This window comes from Pelodiscus sinensis, chromosome 2 (assembly GCF_049634645.1).
Source record: "Pelodiscus sinensis isolate JC-2024 chromosome 2, ASM4963464v1, whole genome shotgun sequence".
NCBI lineage: Eukaryota > Metazoa > Chordata > Testudines > Trionychidae > Pelodiscus > Pelodiscus sinensis.
This window is the reverse complement of record NC_134712.1, coordinates 19,599,162-19,618,866: the sequence shown is the minus strand read 5'-3', so window position 1 is coordinate 19,618,866 and position 19,705 is coordinate 19,599,162. Positions and strand designations below refer to the sequence as shown.

General features: G+C 42.2%; 1 protein-coding gene across 2 annotated transcripts in view; it reads right to left on the bottom strand.

The window, feature by feature from the left end:
- Window positions 1-17,691, bottom strand: part of ANXA13 (annexin A13) — a 42,011-nt gene extending 24,320 nt beyond the window's left edge. The window contains exons 1-2 of one of the 2 annotated variants that reach the window (XM_025178691.2): window positions 17,582-17,641; window positions 16,021-16,095 (exon numbers count right to left, since the gene is read on the bottom strand). In XM_025178691.2, the coding sequence (XP_025034476.2) occupies window positions 16,021-16,095; window positions 17,582-17,596 (90 nt within the window). In that variant the 5' untranslated portion in view covers window positions 17,597-17,641. Of the gene's footprint in view, window positions 1-16,020; window positions 16,096-17,581 lie in introns of both variants that reach the window. The other variant, XM_006137480.4, reaches the window with a different exon arrangement.
- Between the last annotated feature and the right edge of the window lie 2,014 nt (window positions 17,692-19,705).

Below are 19,705 nucleotides of genomic sequence, written 5' to 3'. Positions count from 1 at the left end.
TTGCCAGTCTAGATGCACCCCTAGGGTACCTCTACACTGATGTGGCTTCTTCACTGGGAACAAATCATATAGGAGCAGATGAAATAACTCAAATCCTGCTCTTGGCAGGAGTCTGGACTCGATGACATCCTGGGGTCTTTTCCAGCCCTATGATTCTGTGATTCTAAATCTAGTTACCATCTGCCAAATAAATATTTTAAATAATTTGTTTATTATCTTTCTATAATCTCAAATAAATATAACAGGTATTGATGAATGATACCGATATATATATTTTAAAGCGTTTGTGCATCTGTCTGTCTGTGAGTCAGTCTAGCCTTCTGTGAGTCTGATTGTTCAAGAACTCCTCCTAAATGGTAAAAGCTAGGACCACCAAATTTGGTATACAGCTTCCTCTTATACTAACTTAAAGCAAGGCCAGGGTTTGATTGATCCAAGGAAACGGGATGTGCCTGGAATCTGACTGTTTCCCATAACATGGAGAGGGAGAGGGCTGTTAGGAAGAACAGCTTTACTACAGAGTGCCAACCCACTGGGTGGCGGCCGCACTTGGAAGAGAGTGGCCAGCTAGGGATGGGGTTTTCCACATTACTGGCCACCGGACTGGGTAAGTGGTCCCCCTGCCCCAATTAACCCCTTGTCTTAATTCTTGGCTGCAGTGTCAGATGTGGGGGGAAGCGGACCACCAGCCCCACCGCCATGGCCCTCCTAGCACCACCCCTGGGGTTGGGCAGCACAGTCCTGCCCCCCTCCTGAGAAGATGCTGGGACTGGGAACTGCAGCCTGGCTCCCCCCCTCCCCCACCAAGAAGAGATGCTGGGGCCAGCCAATGGGGCCCCAGCTCCCCCCTGGAAACTCCAGGGCTAGGAACTGATGACCCAACTTCCCCCCCCCCCCCGGAGGAGATGCCAGGGCTGGGACCTATGGCCCAGCCCCCTTCACCTGAGGAGACAGTAGGGCTGGCCAGTGCAGCTCCAGCCCCCCAGGAGATGCCAGGATAGGGAACTGCCACCCCTCCCCCAAGAAGATGCCATGGCCAGGAACCATGGCCTGCTCTCCCACTCTGGAAGAGAAACTGGGGCCAGGAACCATGCCTCCCCCCTGAGCAGTGTAACCTTTGCCACCACTGGTAGCCCTGGTAAGTCCTACAGACCTCCCAGCCCCTTGCCCTGAGCCCACTACTCCCTGCCCTGATCCCTGCACCCAGCCCTGTCCTAAGACCCACGCCATACTGTAACCCTACCTTGCACCCCCCTGCATCATCCCTCATGCCTCCCAGCCCCCTGTCCTCACTTCTACACCCCACTCCCTTCCATGAGCCCCAACCCCTGTACTCACTTCTGCACCTCACCCCCTGCTGCGAGCCCTCACCCCTTCCTGATTCCTGTCCCTCTAACCCCCTGCCCTGAACACCCCCAAATCCTACCCTGACTCTTCCATTCCCCACACCCTCCCCTGAGTCCCCCAAAACCCAAACCCCTGCCCTCGGACCCACATCTCCTGCCCTGACTCTGGCACCCCAACCCCCTTCCCTGATGCCCCCAACACCCCAAACCCTGCCCTGACTTCTGCATCCTCACCCCCTGCCCTGAGCCCCCCAACCTTCCCAGCCTCTGCCTTCACTCCTGCACACTCACCCCCTGCTCAGAGCCCCCCTCAAACCCAACCTCCTGCCCTGATTCCTGCACTCCCACACCACTAGCTCCCTGTCCTGAAGGATCTGAGAAATGCCAGGTAAGTCTTCTAGTTTTATTAATAATTGTTGTTGATCACTTAGGTAATGCCCTGCATTTATACAACACCTTGCAAAAATATCCCTTACCCTACAGATCTTGTGATTTTTTTTTCTGTTTTTTGGCCTCTGTCTTCACAGACAAGATCAGCTCCCAGACTACTGCACAAGCTAACACAGTCTGGGAAGGAGGGGGCAGCCCTCAGTGGAGAAAGAACAGCTTAAGAACTACTTAGAAAAGTTGGCCATACACAGTGGGGCTGGATTGGGAGTTGGCAGATGTCATTGCAGTGCTTTTGGCCATTATCTCTGTAAACTTGTGGAGATCGGGGGAAGTCCCAGATGATTGGGAAAAGACAAATATAGTGCCCATCTTTTAAAAAGGGAAGAAGGACAATCCAAGGACCTACTGACCAGTCAACCTCACCTCAGTCCCCAGAAAAATCATGGAGGGAATCCTCAAGAAATCCATTTTGAAGTACTTAGAATAGAGGGAATTGATCAGGAATAGTCAACATGGATTCAACAACGTCAAGTCATGCCTGACCAAGCTGATTGCCTTCTATGATGAGGTAATTGGCTCTGTGGATACAGGGAAGCCAGTGGATGTGATCTACCTTGACTTTAGAAAAGCTTTTGATATGGTCTCCCACATAATTCTTGACAGAAAGAAATTACCTAAGGAAATATGGATTGGATAAATGGATTGTAAGGTGGCTAGAAAGCTGGCTTGATTCTTGGGTTCAACGGGTAGTGAGTAACAGATCTATGTCTGGTTGGCGGTCGGTTTCTAGCGGAGTGCCCCAAGGATTGTTCTAGGGCTGGTTTTGTTCAACATCTTTATTAATGACCTGAATAAGGGGATGGATTGCACCCTCAGCAAGTTTGTGGATGACACTAAGTTAGTGTAGATATGATGGAGGTATAGGTCCAGAGTGACCTAGACAAATTAGAGGATTGGGCCAAAAGAAATCTGATGAGGTTCAACAAGGACAAATGCAGAGTCCTGCACTTGGGACGGAAGAATCCCAAGCATTGTTACAGGCTGGGGACCGACTAGCTAAGCAGCAGTTCTGCAGAAAAGGACCTGGGGATTATAGTGTATGAGAAGCTGAATATGAGTCAACAGTGTGTTCTTGTAGCCAAGAAGGCTAATGTCATATTAGGTTGCATTAGGAGGAGCATTCCCAGCAGATCTAGAGAAGTGATTATTTCACTTTATTTGGCACTGGTGAGGCCACATCTGGAATATTGCATTCAGTTCTGGGCCACCCACTACAGAAAGCAGATCGATGCATTGGAGAGGGTCCAGTGGAGGGCAACCAAAATGATTAGGGGGCTGGAGCACATGACTTAAGAGGAGAGGCTGAGGGATTTGGGCTTATTTAGTCTGCAGAAGAGACGAGTGACGGGGGATCCTGTGACCCCCGCAGGTCAAGCCACTGGTGGGCCACCAGAAAGGCTGTTTACCCTGTGTCCTCAGATATGGCCACCCACAGCTCCTATTGGCCACAGTTTGCTGTTCCCGGCCCATGGGAGCTGCAGGGAGGAACTTACTGACCTCCACTTCCCATAGCTCCCATTGGCCCAGAATGGCAAACTGTGTCCAATGTGAGCTGCAGACAGCTATACCTGCAGATGCAAGGTACACATCTGGTCTGGCAGCCCACCAGTGCAGCCCGCATGCCACATGTTGCCCACAACTGGTTTAATGTCAACATTGTTTATTCCATTCTCCTTTATCATCAGCGTACTAGAAACTGCTCCCTTCCATGCAATGTTTATTGTTTATAAATTAGGATCTGTCCGAATTAAAGGAATAACATGAATGCAAGATATAATTATTAATGCCTTATCTAGCGCAAGGTAGACACTAATAATACTGACAAATGTTAAATTATAGACTGAATAAAGTATTATAATTAAGTTTGTATGTTAAGCTTGATATCACGGAGCTGGGCCAAATCATGAAGACAGTACTCAGTACAATTTATTTATCCAGTACTGGAATATCTGGGCCCTTCTGATGCTAATGGGAATTTTATCTGAGTCAGGACTGAGTACAGAGTGCAGAATTCAGTCCATAGAGAATTGACCAATAAGCATCTAAAAGTCCTTAGAAATATAAATACCAACTCTGTTTGAAAGAGACGGCTTGTGTTTTAATTTGCGGAGTTCAAAGGTGCACTGCAGACATCTGGTCTATCTCCACTTTATTTACACAAGTGTGTAGCTCTGGGACAGTTTAATATTTAACTATGGAAATAAAGTATTAATAGTCTATTTGATCATTTTAAAAAGAGGCACCCAGCATGAGGTAATGCTGGCGGAAATTATTGGAGACTATTTTACAAAAACATATTGAAAGGCGGAAGACACACTAACAATCTTACCAGCACAATATCTTTATCTCATAGCATATCTAATGCAATCTGGGACCCAAAAGACTTTCTGAAAGTAGCCTGAGTCAAGGGGCTGCCCCAACTTCAGCCCCAGGTGTGGTAGGGGGAGGTGCTCAGGCTTCAGTTTCAGTTTCAGGTCCCAGAAAGCCTAACACCAGTCTTGGCGACCCCATTAAAATGGGCTCACAATCCACTCTCCCCACCCACAATTTGAGAACTGCTGGCTGCTGTACTAAAGCTTTAACCAAGCTTTAAATCACAGTAAAGTATTAACTAATTCAGGCCTGTACACCGGAGTGTGTGTGTGTGTGTGTGTGTGCATGCACGCACTTTCTTTGTAAATGTGGACCACAAGGGTGTGAGTGAATGCATCCCCCATGATCTCCCAAGTAAGTGGGGAAATCAGCCTCAGCCTTCCCCTGTCCGGCTGGAGCATGCTTACTTGGGGGACCAAGCAGGTGCTTTCACACCCTTCACACCTCCACTGTATATGGGCCTGTAATTAATCCTGGGAGCACCCTTTGAGTGACAAATCATCATCACAATTTTATGGATGGGAAATGTGAGTCAGAGGTTAAGGCTTCGTCTAGACTGCAAGCCTCTTTCGAAAGAGGCTTTTTAAAAAGATACTTTCAAAAAAGTCTCTCTCGAAAAAGAGCATCTAGACTACAACCAGTACTTTCGAAAAAGCAAGCCGCTTTACTTTCAAAAGAATGCGGCAGCAGTCTAGAGGCAGGGGACCTTTTCTGTAGAAAAAAGGCCACTTTTTTTGAAAAAACCCTGTAGTCTAGACACTCCTTAAGTGAACTGCCCAAGCCAACAACTGAATCAGCTGCACTGCTGGGATTGGGATTCAAAAATTCCTGCTTTAGGGATTCAAAAATTCCTAGCCTTCACAGCCTCCTCTAGGACTATAATAGAGTTTAAAGAGAAGCTAGATAATTTCATGGAGGTTAGGTCTATAAAAGGCTATTAGCCAGGGGATAAAATGTTGTCCTTGGCCTCTGTTTGTCAGAGGCTGGAGAGAGATGGCAGGAGACAAATCGCTTGATCATTGTCTTCGGTCCATCCTCTCTGGGGCACCTGGTGCTGGCCACTGTTGGCAGACAGGCTACTGGGCTAGAGGGACCTTTGATCTGACCCAGTACGGCCGTTCTTATGTTCTTATGTTACTTCAAGAGCATGGGATGCAATAAGACCTTTTAGGAGGCCTCCCATGCATAGGGTGACCATCCGACTTAACAGATAAGTCTTTCTAACCCCATGGAAACAACACACTTGCCAAGTAGACAGTACTAAAGAAGTCTTTGCAATTCTCACTAAATTGTAGTGACTAAAGTCTGAAGATGGGTCACTACAGTCTTTGACGCAAATCATGGCTTTATAGATATTCACTTAAAACAACATGGAGTGAGTCATTGCTTAATTTATAACATTTTTACGGCTATTGCTAGATTAGATAATCACTTCCTGCACTGTAGTTGTTTGTTGGGATAATAATGCTTTGTTGACAGTGAACGTTCATATTGAAAGTATCAAATTATCAGATTATAGGCAAGTTTCCCAGTGAAACAATGTTGGGAATTTTTTTCATGCTGTTCTAAGTGGCCCAGGACATTACAACTATTATTGAGTTATTATCTAGGTTCTTATCTCACTGGATTGTGTCTGACTTGGTTACAGCATGGTTCAAATTTGTTGAGTAGATGTGACAACTCAACCCAAGTCCTTACAACTCAGCTATGCCTTGGACAGGTCAATTTCACTTTTGAATTTTAGCCTTGTTAGGTCCTGTCCACACTACCACTGAAAATAGTTTATGTGAAGCACATTTATGTTCTCAATAAGTAATCTGATTGTCAGTCAGTAATCTGAAATGCTGTTGTATCCCTGAATTTACTTAGCAAAAAAGTAATGAAGTTTGAAATCTTCCAGAAATGCAGGAAACAAAATGCAAAAAACAAATAAAATCACATAAGATTCCTGGTTGCCTTCATACAAGGTTGGCACAGATCTATTTGAATTAAATGGAATAGATTACTTCTTTTTAGTGGTCAAAACTGAGCTGTTGAACAACACATCAAGCAACAATTTACTAACACGTTGTAAATCAGTTTGCCTGCCATAGAATTTCACGTGAATTGATAACAGACAATGCCCCACAAGAGTCAGTGTATCATTTTGGCTATTCTCTTTGATCTATTAGTTCAAGCATGTATGTCAAGTCTTAGGATGCATAACCAATAGGGTTGGTAGAAAAGTCAGCACAAATATCAAAGAACTGAATACGAAATAAAAGCTCTGGCAGATTGAAGGGATCTATACTTAGCATGGTTAATACCACAACACACTTCACCTGTGTAGACACTTATGGAAGTGACCTAGTGTTTTATGAGCTCATGACAATAACTAAGAAGTACTTAGAAAAGAACCATAGATCAGGAAACTAGAACAGAAGAAACAAAACAACAACAAAACTAGTGACCCCTAATGCAAAAGAGAAGGAGAGAGTTAGATTTCCAACAAAAATTATCCTGAAGCATGTCAAAATAACTATTTTTATCCGTTTACACCACCAAATTTAAAGCAGTCCCAAAGGAGAAAAAGAAATCCTTAAAACAATAGCAAGGGAATAACATATCTAGAATGCTAGTGACAAGGATCATTCACTGACAGAAATAACACAAGCCCGCTCATTCACTAACAGTGTACAGTATCAGGAGCAGCAAACACAGACCCTTACAAAGTGCCCATGTAGTGAAAAAGACACTGAGATTTGTAGATCATAGCTATTGACAGATGTTTAATAAGAGTTGGAATAATCCCTTCATGTATTAGAAGGGCTCAGGTGTTTTACCCTGACCTTTAGATGGTTTATTACTTGGCTGCCTTACATTGTGCTTGGTTTTGGTTAATATATTTTCTTTACATTTCATTTTAGGAAACTAAAAAAGGACTATGTAACTAACCACTAGAATCAGTGACCCCAGCTATGTGATGGAGTTTTAACCTTTTATAAACCTAACTCATTCATCTGATGTGCTTCTGCTGCCTTTCATTGCCCCATGGACTATTGGGACATACCTGACACATTTAGCAACGGAGCAGATATATGCATGTACTCTGGAATGTGTGGAAGAAGTTAGAGAACAGCGATAAAATGAAAGCCTGTTACAATTATTGGGCCAATTTCATGCTCAGATTCAGAGGTACAACTCTGTTTGAAGTCAAAGGAGTTAACAGTATGCAAGAAGGAAGAAAGGGCTAGTTTTTAACAGAATTCTAAGGAATTTCATTAACAAACAATACAAGTCAGTCTTTATAATTAAAAAAGAACCATAATTTTCATAAAATTAAACATGGAAAAAAATCAGGAAAACACTTCAGAAATTCTGGAAATTGTCACAGAAAATACTATTTATATGTACAGATTTGTAGTATGTTTCATTGTAGATCATCCAGCTTAAGATCCAATGTCTTTCCAGGCATGTCCTATATCTAGACAATGAACCAGTTCTATTACTAAACATCAATCCTGAACATTTGCATGGTTTCCTTTTCTTTGTCCATAACCGCATAATAGACTATTATATAGCATACTTGTTAATACTATAACAACTAGGCATTAGGTGCAAATTTCATTAATAAAGTTGTGTATAATACACTGTGCTCTCAGAAGGCAACCTTCAGCAAATCAATGCATACGTGATTAATTATTAATTGGTGCATACATATAGAGGATTAATTATTCACTGTAACAGAAGCTTCTGAGGAGCTGTAATGTAACTGAAAGCCAAGGTTAACTAAACTAACAGTACTGAATTGAGAAATAGAAGGCATTATAATTAAATCTTGAATTCTTAATATCTCAGGATGTCACACCCTGTGGAAGTGGTAACACCCTCTTTTATTAGGATGAATTATAAACCTTTGTTCACAAGGGATGGTTTGAATTATAAATAGCATAACTAATGTCACTCATATGTCCATGCAGATCTTTACGTTAAAAATAAAATGCAAAAATATGTTACTCTCGCTTCAGTTTGGCACATTTAAAAATGTTATTCCACACCCCAACCTTATCAAGAAGATGCTCTGTTATCTGAACAGAAAATGTATCCCATTGCTTCTCACAACGTACATGTGATTGTAATGAGCAGATGAATGACACATAGCTAATGGTTTTGTGACATCTGGAAGGGCAGAAAGAAGACTGAGTGAGAAAGTCCTTGGACTATAAGGGTGTGTCTAGACTACATGGCTCCGTCGACGGAGCCATATAAAATAGTTTACCCAACAGAGTCAATGAAGTGGGGATTTAAATAATCCCAGCTTCATTAAAATAAAAATGGCCACTGAGCTGTGTCAACAATCAGCTGATCCGGCACAGCGCGGCAGTCTAGACGTGGAGCGGTCGACAAGGGAAGCCTTTGTCGACCGCTCCCTTATGCCTCGTGAAACAAGGTTTACAGTAGTGGTCGACAAAGGCTTACCTTGTAGACTGCTCTATGTCTAGACTGCAGCGCTGTGCTGGATCAGCTGACTGTTGACACAGCACGGTGGTCATTTTTATTTTAATGAAGCAGGGATTATTCAAATCCTTGCTTCATTGACTATGTTGGGTAAACTACTTTACATGGCTCTGTCGACGGAGCCATGTATCTAGACACAACCTAAAACGTTAACCAGTAGGAGCAGAAAAAAGCTGGAGTCCACTAGACAACAGTGAATAAGTACCTTCATGGGGAGATAAGATTCTAAAGCTCTCTTGAATCTAATGGAGAAAGGCAGAACAAGAACCAGTGATTGTAAGTTAAAGTCAAGCAAACAATGAAAGGCAGCAATGGCACAGCAGATAACGATGATTCTTGGCCTCTTCTTTCAACGTGCAGCCCTGATTTAACTCTCCCACTCACTAAAAAGGTCTTCACTTTGTCTTCACGAAACACTGCTCTCTGGCATGCAGGAAGTGGCAAGACCTATTTGTTGAAAAACATCCAATTTCATGTGACAATTTGAACTCTGCTTGCAGCCTCCATAGACAAATGCATCAACACTCTTATATGGTACTTGATCCTACCTCTGTCAGGGGTTCTGACGAGCCAGTTCTGAAACTCTGGACCTTCATCTTCTGCCATGAGATATTTGATCTCATGAGACATCTTGGAGATTTGGGAGAGCAAGGGCTGACCTTCTCTGACTTCTCCACAAACAGGGCAGTTTTGTCAGTGTGCTCTTGGTCAATGAACACTTTTTGACCCACTTTGTGATGTGTAGAACTGCAAGTTCTAATATCCAGTTGATAGCTCAACAGAATGTCACAGGGTGAGAATGCATCCTAAGGTTGTGTAGAAATTAGTTGAAAGCTATGAACTGCTTCCACCAGTGTGAAGGTTATGAAAAATTTAGATAATTTGGAACACCAACTCCTTTCAAATGTAAACTGATGTGCTTCCGTGTTAACTAAAGCAAAAGCTGCTTTGCGATACAGTAATATATGTCACATAAAGTAGGATGTTAAAATCTTGCTGCTGCTCAGGAAGAAGCCGGAGCAATTACTGTCTGCCCACCAATTAAACTTGATTGCTATGGATGATGATATCTGTTGGGAAGCATCATCATCACACTAAGTAGAATGTGAGCCAAGACCAGGGACAGTGCTGCCTTTCTACTCTGCTGGGTTAGAAGGGACTACAGGAATCATCTAGTCCCCAGGGCTACTCAACATGCGGCCCATCGTGCAACCCGTTTGTTTGTGGCCCTCGGGATGGTTTGGGTTTACGCGGGGCTCAACATGCAGCCCATGGGTAGGATCCTTTGAACATGGACTCCACTGGGAACATGCGTCACAGTGGTGAGGTGCCTCCCAGGCGGGGTGAGCATTGAAAGACGCTGGAACAGATGGGTACAGGGTGTCAGCATTTCTAGACCCCCTGGAGGTGCTGGGAGCACCGAACATTGTGGGAAGTGCTTTGGATTCATACCCGTCAGTGTGAAAGAAGCTATTTGCATATATATTTGCATGTATATGCAACCACACTTAAATTGCAGTCCTTGGCATGTGCTGTGAGTATCGTTGTGGTCCCGAGGGCTTCCAAAGTTGAGGATACAGGATTTATTTTATCTGAATTTGTTGTGTACAGGGCTTGTGTGTTGTGTGGGCTCTTCCTTTGCACTTTTCCAATCAGTAGACCTTTAATTTTTGTTTCGCTAGTTTTCAATTTTCTTGTTACACACTGTGGTAGACAGCTACATCTGCTTCCAGGAATGTTCAGAGCAATATATCACTTTATTTCAATGCCACCCTCATGTGCCTTGCAGATTACCACCGATTATATCACAATACATATTGTGAAGGCTGCAGCAGCTGCAACTCAGCAACTGAAACTATCAGGCACTTGGGAGGCACTGAAGAGGTCTTCCTTGTGAAATGTACAGTAGATAAAAACAAAGTATTTACCATATAGACACATCGTCTGTTACTGCTTAATAATTCTAGCTGTAACTGAAAATTTCCTAAAAATAACTAAATGCAAATAAACTTTTTTTAAACTTGTGAGTAAAAATGTACAGGGTTAGTATATAATTATTTATATTTCTTTAATTTTTATAATAGAAGGTGCCCATAAATAGTTCAAGGGCTCTGCCCTTTATTAAAAACTGCAAAATCAAAATATACATCTGAACCCCACCTCACTTCTGCTATAAAGTTGCATCTGTTCATTTAAAATATTAATATCTTCCATTTATTCACCCATCATCCATTCAGCTTTGCCCTCATACCACTGTACTGTAATAGACAATCATCAATAAAAAAGCTTCAGAGGTATAGCCAAGTTAGTCTGTAACTGGAAAAACTTAAAAAACAAATAGTCATGTAGCACCTTAAGGACTAACAAAACTTGTAGATAGTATCATGAGCTTTCCTGAGCACAACTCACTTCTTCAGATGAATGGAGTTATTAAAGGTCCAGTTTTGAAATAAATAGGGGATGGGGAGAAAGAAGGGAGAAAAAAGAGGGGCGGTGGGGGAAGAAATAGTCAGGTAGAGTCTCTATGCTACATGAAGCTGATAGAGAAGTTGCAAATTGTTCTTAAGTACCCAGTGTTTGTTTTTTATATCATTAGGATGTGGAACGTAGTGAGCCATCCAGCTAATGTCTCTATTCATACCTTTGTGATAGGAATCAAACCTGTGAATGAAGTTAAGTTCCAAGGCTTCCCTGTGGAGTTGGCTTGTGGAATTGGCCTGAAACTGTATGGTGACTTTGAGATCCATTAATGAGCGCCTGGGCAAGTTAAAATGTTCCCCAACAGGTGTCTATGTGTTGCCTTTTTGGATATTTGATTTGTGTCCATTAATTCTTTCCCATAGAGACTGACCAGTTTGGCCAATATACATGGCAGAGAGGCATTGCTGGCATTTGATGGCATAGATCACATTAGTGGATGTGCAGTTACATGAGCGGCTGATGTGGTTAGGTCCTGTGATGATATCGCTTGCATAGATGTGTGGAAAGAATTGGTTCCAGGACTGATTGCAGGGGTGGGTTCCTGGATGAGTATGATGGAGATGTGCTGCATGGTTACTGGAAAGAATTTGTTTGAGGTTAGGGGGTCGTCTGTAGGTGAGGACTGGCCTGTTCTCTAAGGCCTGTGAGAGTGAGGGGTCATTTTCCAGGATAGGTTGTAGATTGTTGATAATGCGTTGGAGGGGTTTAAGTTGTGGACTGTAGGTGATGACAAGTGGTGTTCAGTTGTTTTCTTTTCTTGGCCTGACTTGAAGCAGTTCATGTCTGGGTACTCTTCTGGCTCTGTCCATCTGTTTTTTCACTTCTCTGGGTATTTCAGTTTTAAGAATGTTCTATAAATATCCTGTAGGTGTTTGTCTCTGTCTGTGGGATTGGAGCAAATCTGGTTGTATCTTAGCGCTTCGCTGTAAATAATAGATTGAGAAATGTGTCTTGGGTGAAATCTGGAGGCATGTAGGTAAGTATAACAGTCAGTAGGTTTCTGGTATAAGGTGGTGGAAATGTATCCATCATGTAATTGTACTGCAGTGTCAAGGAAGTGGATCTCTTGTGTAGACTGCTCCAGGCTGAGGTTGATGGTTGAAATCCCTGTGAAATTCTTCGAGGGTCTCGTTCCCGTAGGTCCATATGATGAAGAGGTCATCAATGTAGTGTAAGTAGAGTAAGGGTACAAGGGGGAGAGAGCTGAGGAAATGTTGTTCAAGGTCAGCCATAAAGATGGTACCCCTTTGGTGCTACTTTGGTCTGCTGCTGCTATATCTGGTTCTTTGTCGTAGCAGACTGATTACTCTGTGGGCATGAGGACTGGCCCCTCTCATGTCTCTGCTTTTTCTGAGGCATCAGGGAGGTAGATTTGTGCCTACTCCCTCTACAGTCAGTGCCAAGTCAATGCCAGTCCTTACTCAGTGCTGTATCATGTGTCATCAGCGCTGGAGAACTCTGTGCTGAGGCTGTGATGCTGTGGGTTGAGTCTGGCCCCAAATTGGACTAGGGGTGAAGTGCAGCCTCCATGAGCAGAATTCTGAGTCTCCGCTCATGATCTTTCAGTATCCGTGGACAAAAACTCTTGCAGATGAGGGACTTTTGTTTCTGGTGACCTTCACTGTGTGCATGGGTCACCTTTTGGCATAAGTTTGGTGCATAATGGATGCAAACCTCACAGAGAATGGGTAGATGATATAGTAGATTGGTGCGGAGCTAGTCTATAGAAACTAAGCCACTCTGCATTGGATAGGGAAAGATGGAAGGAAATAGTGAGGGAGGCATCGGACACCAATGGGTGTTGAGCCCATGATTGTTGATGATGATGATGATGATGATTAAGCTTAACAAGCCTTAAACACCAGGGACTGAGGCATTCCTGGCCTGGGGGAAAGAGAAGAAATGCGATTTCCACCCCTAACTAGTAAGAACAATTAACAACTAACTATAAATTGTGGGAAGTATATACACTAACTACTGCTAGGAGCAATTGCAAGAGTGAGACATTCCAGCTGCCATCATTGGGTGGTAAGAAGGAACTGGGCGGGGGGGGGGGGGGGGGGGAAGGTTGGCAGGTCAGGAAGTTTATATATTGAGTGCCATATTGGCACTATTCTACAGGGTGTTTAGGGTAATTCAACAGTTGTTGCTAGGCAAAAATCTTCCTGTTTCCAAGTGCACACACCTGACTGGAATGCACATGAACAAGTAGTCAAAAAAGAACATTATTTTTTATTGGTAACATCCCCATGAATTTGCCTTGTAAGGAGGTAGAATTGTGTGGCTCCGGAACTGGAGCTTTCCTTATTGAGTAACATGTTTGTAGGTCAAACACAAACCAAGGCCACAAACAAAAAGTTTTTTACCTAAGAGTCAGTTTCATTTCAAGTACATTAGGGATGAATTTGGCTCCTTTAATTTTGCTGATCACTTGATTATAATACAGCATGTGCTGAGCCATTACTACAGATTATAACCACCATTTTAAGCTTGTTTTCAGATTTAATTGACATTGTTTTAGGGATATGGATTTTATCACCTTCTCTACATCAGCATATTTTGCCTCCTTTTTTGAGCAAAGATACAGCTTCACCCATGGGGCTTTGTCTACACTGCAGGGTTTTTGCACAAGAAGATTTTTGTAGAAGAGATCTTCCACAAAAACCTCCTGCGCAAAAGCACGTCCACACCTCAAAAGCACATCGAATGAATGCTCTTGCGCAAGAAAGCTCTGATTGCCATTAGCAGAATGGCCATCAGAGCACCTGTGCTTTTTCTGATAGGCTCTTTTTGCACAAGAAACCCCTGCAGAGTGTCCACACATGCTTTTTTGCGCAAGAGCTGTAGCGCAAAAAGGAGTTATTCCCCGTGGGGAAAGGAATAACTACTGGCAAAAGCCCTCTGTCCTGTCCATTTACTGTATTTTTTTTGCGCAAAAACACACTTGAGGTGTGGACGTTCCACTGGTTTTTGAGCAAAAACCTTGTAGTGTAGACATAGCCTCTGAGTATTAGAGCAGACAAAGCTTAACTGTTTTCAGTACCAATCAATATTTCTTCAGAGACTTATATATGTTATCTCACCTTATATCTGGGTTTGCCTCTTGAGATAGTGCTGTTAAAGTTTGAGTCTTGTTTACAGAAACACCTTGGATGTTTTCAAATTACCTGGTCTATGCCAGACTCTCCCTCTCCTTTTTGTTACAAAGGGTGTGTCTAGACTACCTAGTTTTGTCGACAAAAGTGGACTTTTGTGGACAAAACTATACCAGCGTCTACACTACCGCTGAGTTCTGTCGACATAACGTCGACAGAACTCAGCAGTTTTGTCGACGCTGGTATACCTCATTTTATGAGGCATAACACCTTCTGTCGACAGAACTCTGTCGACAGAAGGTGTTATTGCCTGTAACATTGCGTCCATACTACGGAGTTCTGTCGACAAAGCAGCTTGCTTTGTCGACAGAACTCAATGTGTCTGGACGCTCTTTGTTGACGGAAGTTTTGTCGACAGTATCTGTCGACAAAACTTCCGTCGACAAAACGCGGTAGTCTAGACGTACCCTTAGAGACCTCCCAGATGGAGGAAGCCTCATGACAATTATAGTCAGAATGTGAGACTTCATGGGACTATCTGAGATTCTTAAAAAACAGGTTAAATTAAAAATGAATCACTCACCCGTCTCGAAATTATTCAAAGACACCCAAATTCATGGAGAACAATAAAATAAACAAGATCCGGAGTTTCTTGGTTAAGGCATTTTTTCAGAGATGACAAGCGGAAAAAACAACTGTAATCCAATTTTTCAAAAGTGATTAATGCCTCAGCTTTTCAAATGGTCAGAAAACCTTTTCTGATTATCCTGAAACCTTCCCCAAAGCACCTCTACTAGCAGCAGAGTACACATGCAAAATTTTAGACTGATTGATTCTATTTGGTGTATGTTCTGTTATTGTAAGCATGTCAGTCCCAGTATATTGGAGAGACAAGATGGGAGAGGCAGTATCTTTTGTTGGGTCAAACATGATAGATATCTCACCCACATTGTCCATCTGATTCCATTTGGGACAATTAAGAAAGAAATCAAAATTACAGATAGTATTGAGAATGTAAGATTGCAAAAGGAGGAAACAGTTACAGACTTTGAACCTTCTAAAGGATGGGAGCATTGAGATCCAGAGTTTTGGTCTACTGCAGAAGCAGAAACTAGATCCTGTCCAGAGAGTGAAACCCAACGGAAATCTCAGGATTTGGGATCTGGAATTTTGGTTCAGATTCATTATAGCCCAAATTAGATTTATGAAAGGAAGCTAGTCTTTAGAGCTAGTCAGAATTTTTTCATTGAAGCATTTTTTGATGAAAAAAAAATGCCCTTTTTGTAAAATATGACATGTTTTGAAAAAAAATGTGGAGCCTCCCTCCCTGAAATTAAGCATTTTGATAACACCTTGTTTTAACATGTTTGGAATTGAATGTTTTAGCTTTTCTTTTAAAAATAACTTCCTAAATTCATTTTTTTTATATTTAAAAGAATTTAGGAAATTAAAGGTTGAAATAGGAACTGAATGTTTTGGTTTTATAGAAATCATTCCATTTTGTGGAAATGTTTTGACTGGCCTCAAATTAATATTTTTAGAATTTCATTTTTGTGGGAAATTTCAACCTTTTTGGTTTTTATTTTGTTTCACAATGGGAAAAAACTATGTGAAACCAATGAAAATCAGGTTCCTGCCAAGCTCTACTAGTCTCAACCTTAACTAAAGAGAGAGTATAATGCATAATGCAGAGTCCAGGAAAGCCAGTCTTACGCCAGTGCAGCTTGTGCTATAGTAAAGTGCGCCCTCTTGCACCCCTCATAAAAAAAATTGCTTACTGGCTCATTTGCTGACAAACTGGGGGCCCCTATTGTTGAATCCCGCACATTTTCTGTAAGGCTGTACGACTTGGTCTGGGGAGTTAAAAAAACACAACACACAAAGCACGAATAAAAAATATTATGGTGAAATGTGAAACAGGAGAAGAACAAACTGCTTATTTAGGGCTACAGGTTTTAAGGGTGCTTCAGAAGAGATACTCAGAATCAGAAGTAGAGAATATTTCCAAGCCTAGTTCCAAGCTCCTGGAGTCAAATCCCAAGGGAAGCCGAGCACCTACATTTCCAACAGGTGTAAACAACATGAGCGCTCGACTGTTCCTATTGAAGTCAGTGAGAGTTTTTTCATTTACTTCAAACTTTTGTTTACTTCAGCCCTTTTAGACTCACCTCACGCAGGAAAAATTGAAGTGATTTACCCTTTCTTGGGTATGCAGGGATGTCTGTATAGGGAGGAGACAGCATGTGTACAGGAAGCCTCTCTGCCCTAGCTTTGTACAGCCTGTGCACAGTGTGATCCAAATAGCAGTCCCTGTGAGCAAGGACTGCTTGCTTCTTGGTCCCTGTGGGGAACAAATGGCTCAGAAAGGAATGGGAGGATGGAGGAGCCATTTCCCCAAGACCCTGGCACTATCCTTCGGAGTTGGACTGACACACCACTGCAACAATCTGCATGGAGTCTGCAATTCCTAATGGCATTGATTCGTAATCTCTCTTGATGCCGTGCACTGGTTTCCACACAGGGCTCTGTGCAAATGGTACAGTCTAGGCCAATGGGTGTTTGGCTGAGAAAATAATGAGTAAAGACCTCAGGATATGGCCTTATGGAAGCTGCAAGTGCCTAGCAGCTGAAGGGATATGGCTCTACATTTTGAAATGCACTAAAAGCATTTACAAAAAAATTACATTAAATAACTCAACTCTTAAAAGAGGACCTGCTGCAACTGTATTAACTTCAGGGATGCCTTTTATCAGAGTTTAATTTAACTCTTTCAGAATACACAGCAGCAGAACTAAATGTTATGCTAATTTGTGAGTTTCAAAAATATAAATACAAAGCATATTGCTTCTTTATGATGACACAAATTGCCTAATTGGCAGATGTGCTGAGTACTTGTAGCTCCCATTGAAGTTCTTTGAAAATTATAGAACCATAGGAAGGCAGGGCTGGAAGGGACCTCAAGAAGTCATCTAGTATATCCCTGCCCCACACTGAATCAGGAACACCCCTAGGTCATGGGTTCTCAAACTACATTGCACCGTGATCTCTTTTTGACAACAAACCTTATTACATGACCCTCAGGTGGAGGGCCTACGTTTTTTAATTCTACAGTACTCCCTCTATTTAATGAGAATATATTCACTATTAAAACATTCAGAACCTATATTACAATGTCATTGCATTGTATATGCAGTGATGTAAAAATGATCAGGTAAACACAACAAAATCATAATACATTTAAAAACATATTTCTAATCTGAAATCCTCATGATTAATATATATATTATTGCATTTAAACAGATAGTGCATACATCCAATTCAAATTAAATAATTACTTACATGTAAGTTACCCATTTTTGCTTAGCTTGAATGAGTGGCGGATACAACTGCTTTGTTGTTCAGTAAGATAAGTATGTGCAATAGTCGAGTTTTATTATTGCTTCCACATATTGTTCCTGCCCTGAGAGTTCCTGGATTAATAAATAACTTTTGACATTATCGTAATTTAGTTATTTATAGATGGGTGTGTATACATCAATATAAATTGACTTTATTATCCTAAACATGTAGCAGTTAATCCTTCAAAGGGCTAGAGTTTGTCTGTGTCATTCAGGCGAGAATCAGCACTTTATTGTATTGAGCCACTGGTCATACCATTTATTGTGATTATGGTAATTGCCAATATGTGCTTTCTAAACATTTTAAAGGGGATGATCCCTGCTGTCAGTTCACAGTGGGTGTGATCCAGCGAACTGTGGATCGTCCTCGGCTCCAGCTGAAGGCATGGCCAATGATCTTAGATTATAAGCTCTTTGGGGGACAATCCTGTACAGCACCTAGCACTATGGAGTTCTGGTTCATGACTGGGGCTCCCAGGTACCCTGATAATACAAATACACTTGAACCTCTTTAATCTGGCAACCCTGGGAAATAGACTATTTCAGATTATGGAGTTTTCCAGACAGTGGGTTGTCTCTATAAATGAAGGTTGCCGGGAGCAGGGGTGTAGTGCCTGGGAGGGAAGGAGGATGCAGGACTGTGCTGGGAAGTGGGGTGCAGGGTTTGGGAGGGCCTCCAGTCCAACACTTCGCTGTGCAGCCATTCCCCCAGCTGGAGGAGAGAGAGAGAGTAGTAGTGCACAGAGCCATTTCCTTCTCCACTGTCAAGGTCCAAACCATGGGTGTTATCAGATCACAGAAACCTGGCTTACAGAGATTCAAGTGTAAATAAAAGTGCTGGATCAGGCCCCATCTGAGGACAGCCATATAAGCATATAGAAATTAGAGGAAAGGAACAACAGTCAATTAATATAAATTCATTTGCATTTATGATAGATCTAAAAAAATCCAAGTGATTGATTTAAGTTATAGGAGATCCTAAAATAGTAACCAAAACCAAATTCAATGCATGTTCAGGAGATGTATTACAGGCTTTAGCAGTATCAATGGGAACATCAGTAATTTATTTAATAGTAAGTATGGTCATTCTTAAAATGTCAGAACATGCTCTAAAGATTTAATCAGCTATCATTGCACTGTGGCACATTCTGTAAAGACTTTAATGATTTTTGCAGATTCTCAAAAAGTTAAGAGTGAACCATGACCATAAGCATTTTTGACCAGAATTGAATAAACTGTGGTAATCTATCTTTGAAAATGTACAATAGATTTTAATATATTTCCTCTTTGTTCCTTTCAAAATACACGTCTAGCACTAGGCATTGAATGAACAATTTCACGGATCCCTACTTCTGCCGTAGTATTTTCCAGAACTCCCCTTACAATGATCCAGCACCCAGTAAGTGTAGGAGCAGAAAAGGGGGGAAAAACATTGAACTTACTTGCTAAACTGTATGGCTACGTCTACACTGGCCCCAAATTCCGGAAAAGGGATGCAAAGCAGGTAAGTCAGAATAGGGAAATCCGTGGGGGATTTAAATATCCCCCTCGGATTTAAATAAACATGTCCGCCGCTTTTTTTCCGGCTTGGGGAAAAGCCGGAAAAAAGCATCTAGACTGGCGCGATCCTCCGGAATAAAGCCCTTTTCAGGTAGGAATAAAGAGATCCTCCGGAAAAGGGCTTTATTCCAGAGGATCGCGCCAGTCTAGACGCTTTTTTCCGGCTTTTCCCCAAGCCGGAAAAAAAGCGGCGGACATGTTTATTTAAATCCGCGGGGGATATTTAAATCCCCTGCGGATTTCCCTATTCTGACTTACCTGCTTTGCATCCCTTTTCCGGAATTTGGGGCCAGTGTAGACGTAGCCTATGTGAATGTTCAGGTTTGAATACACTCACTCTACTGCTAATTCCTCCTGGATAAGTACAATCTAAGAAGCCACTGATTTCATTGGTGGTGGAAGAATGCAGCAGCACAGCAAGTAAAAGGGAGGATCAATCACAAGTGGGTTATGCATGCCAATACCCATTTTGAATGTGTAAACAGGATATCAGTATGCAAAATTA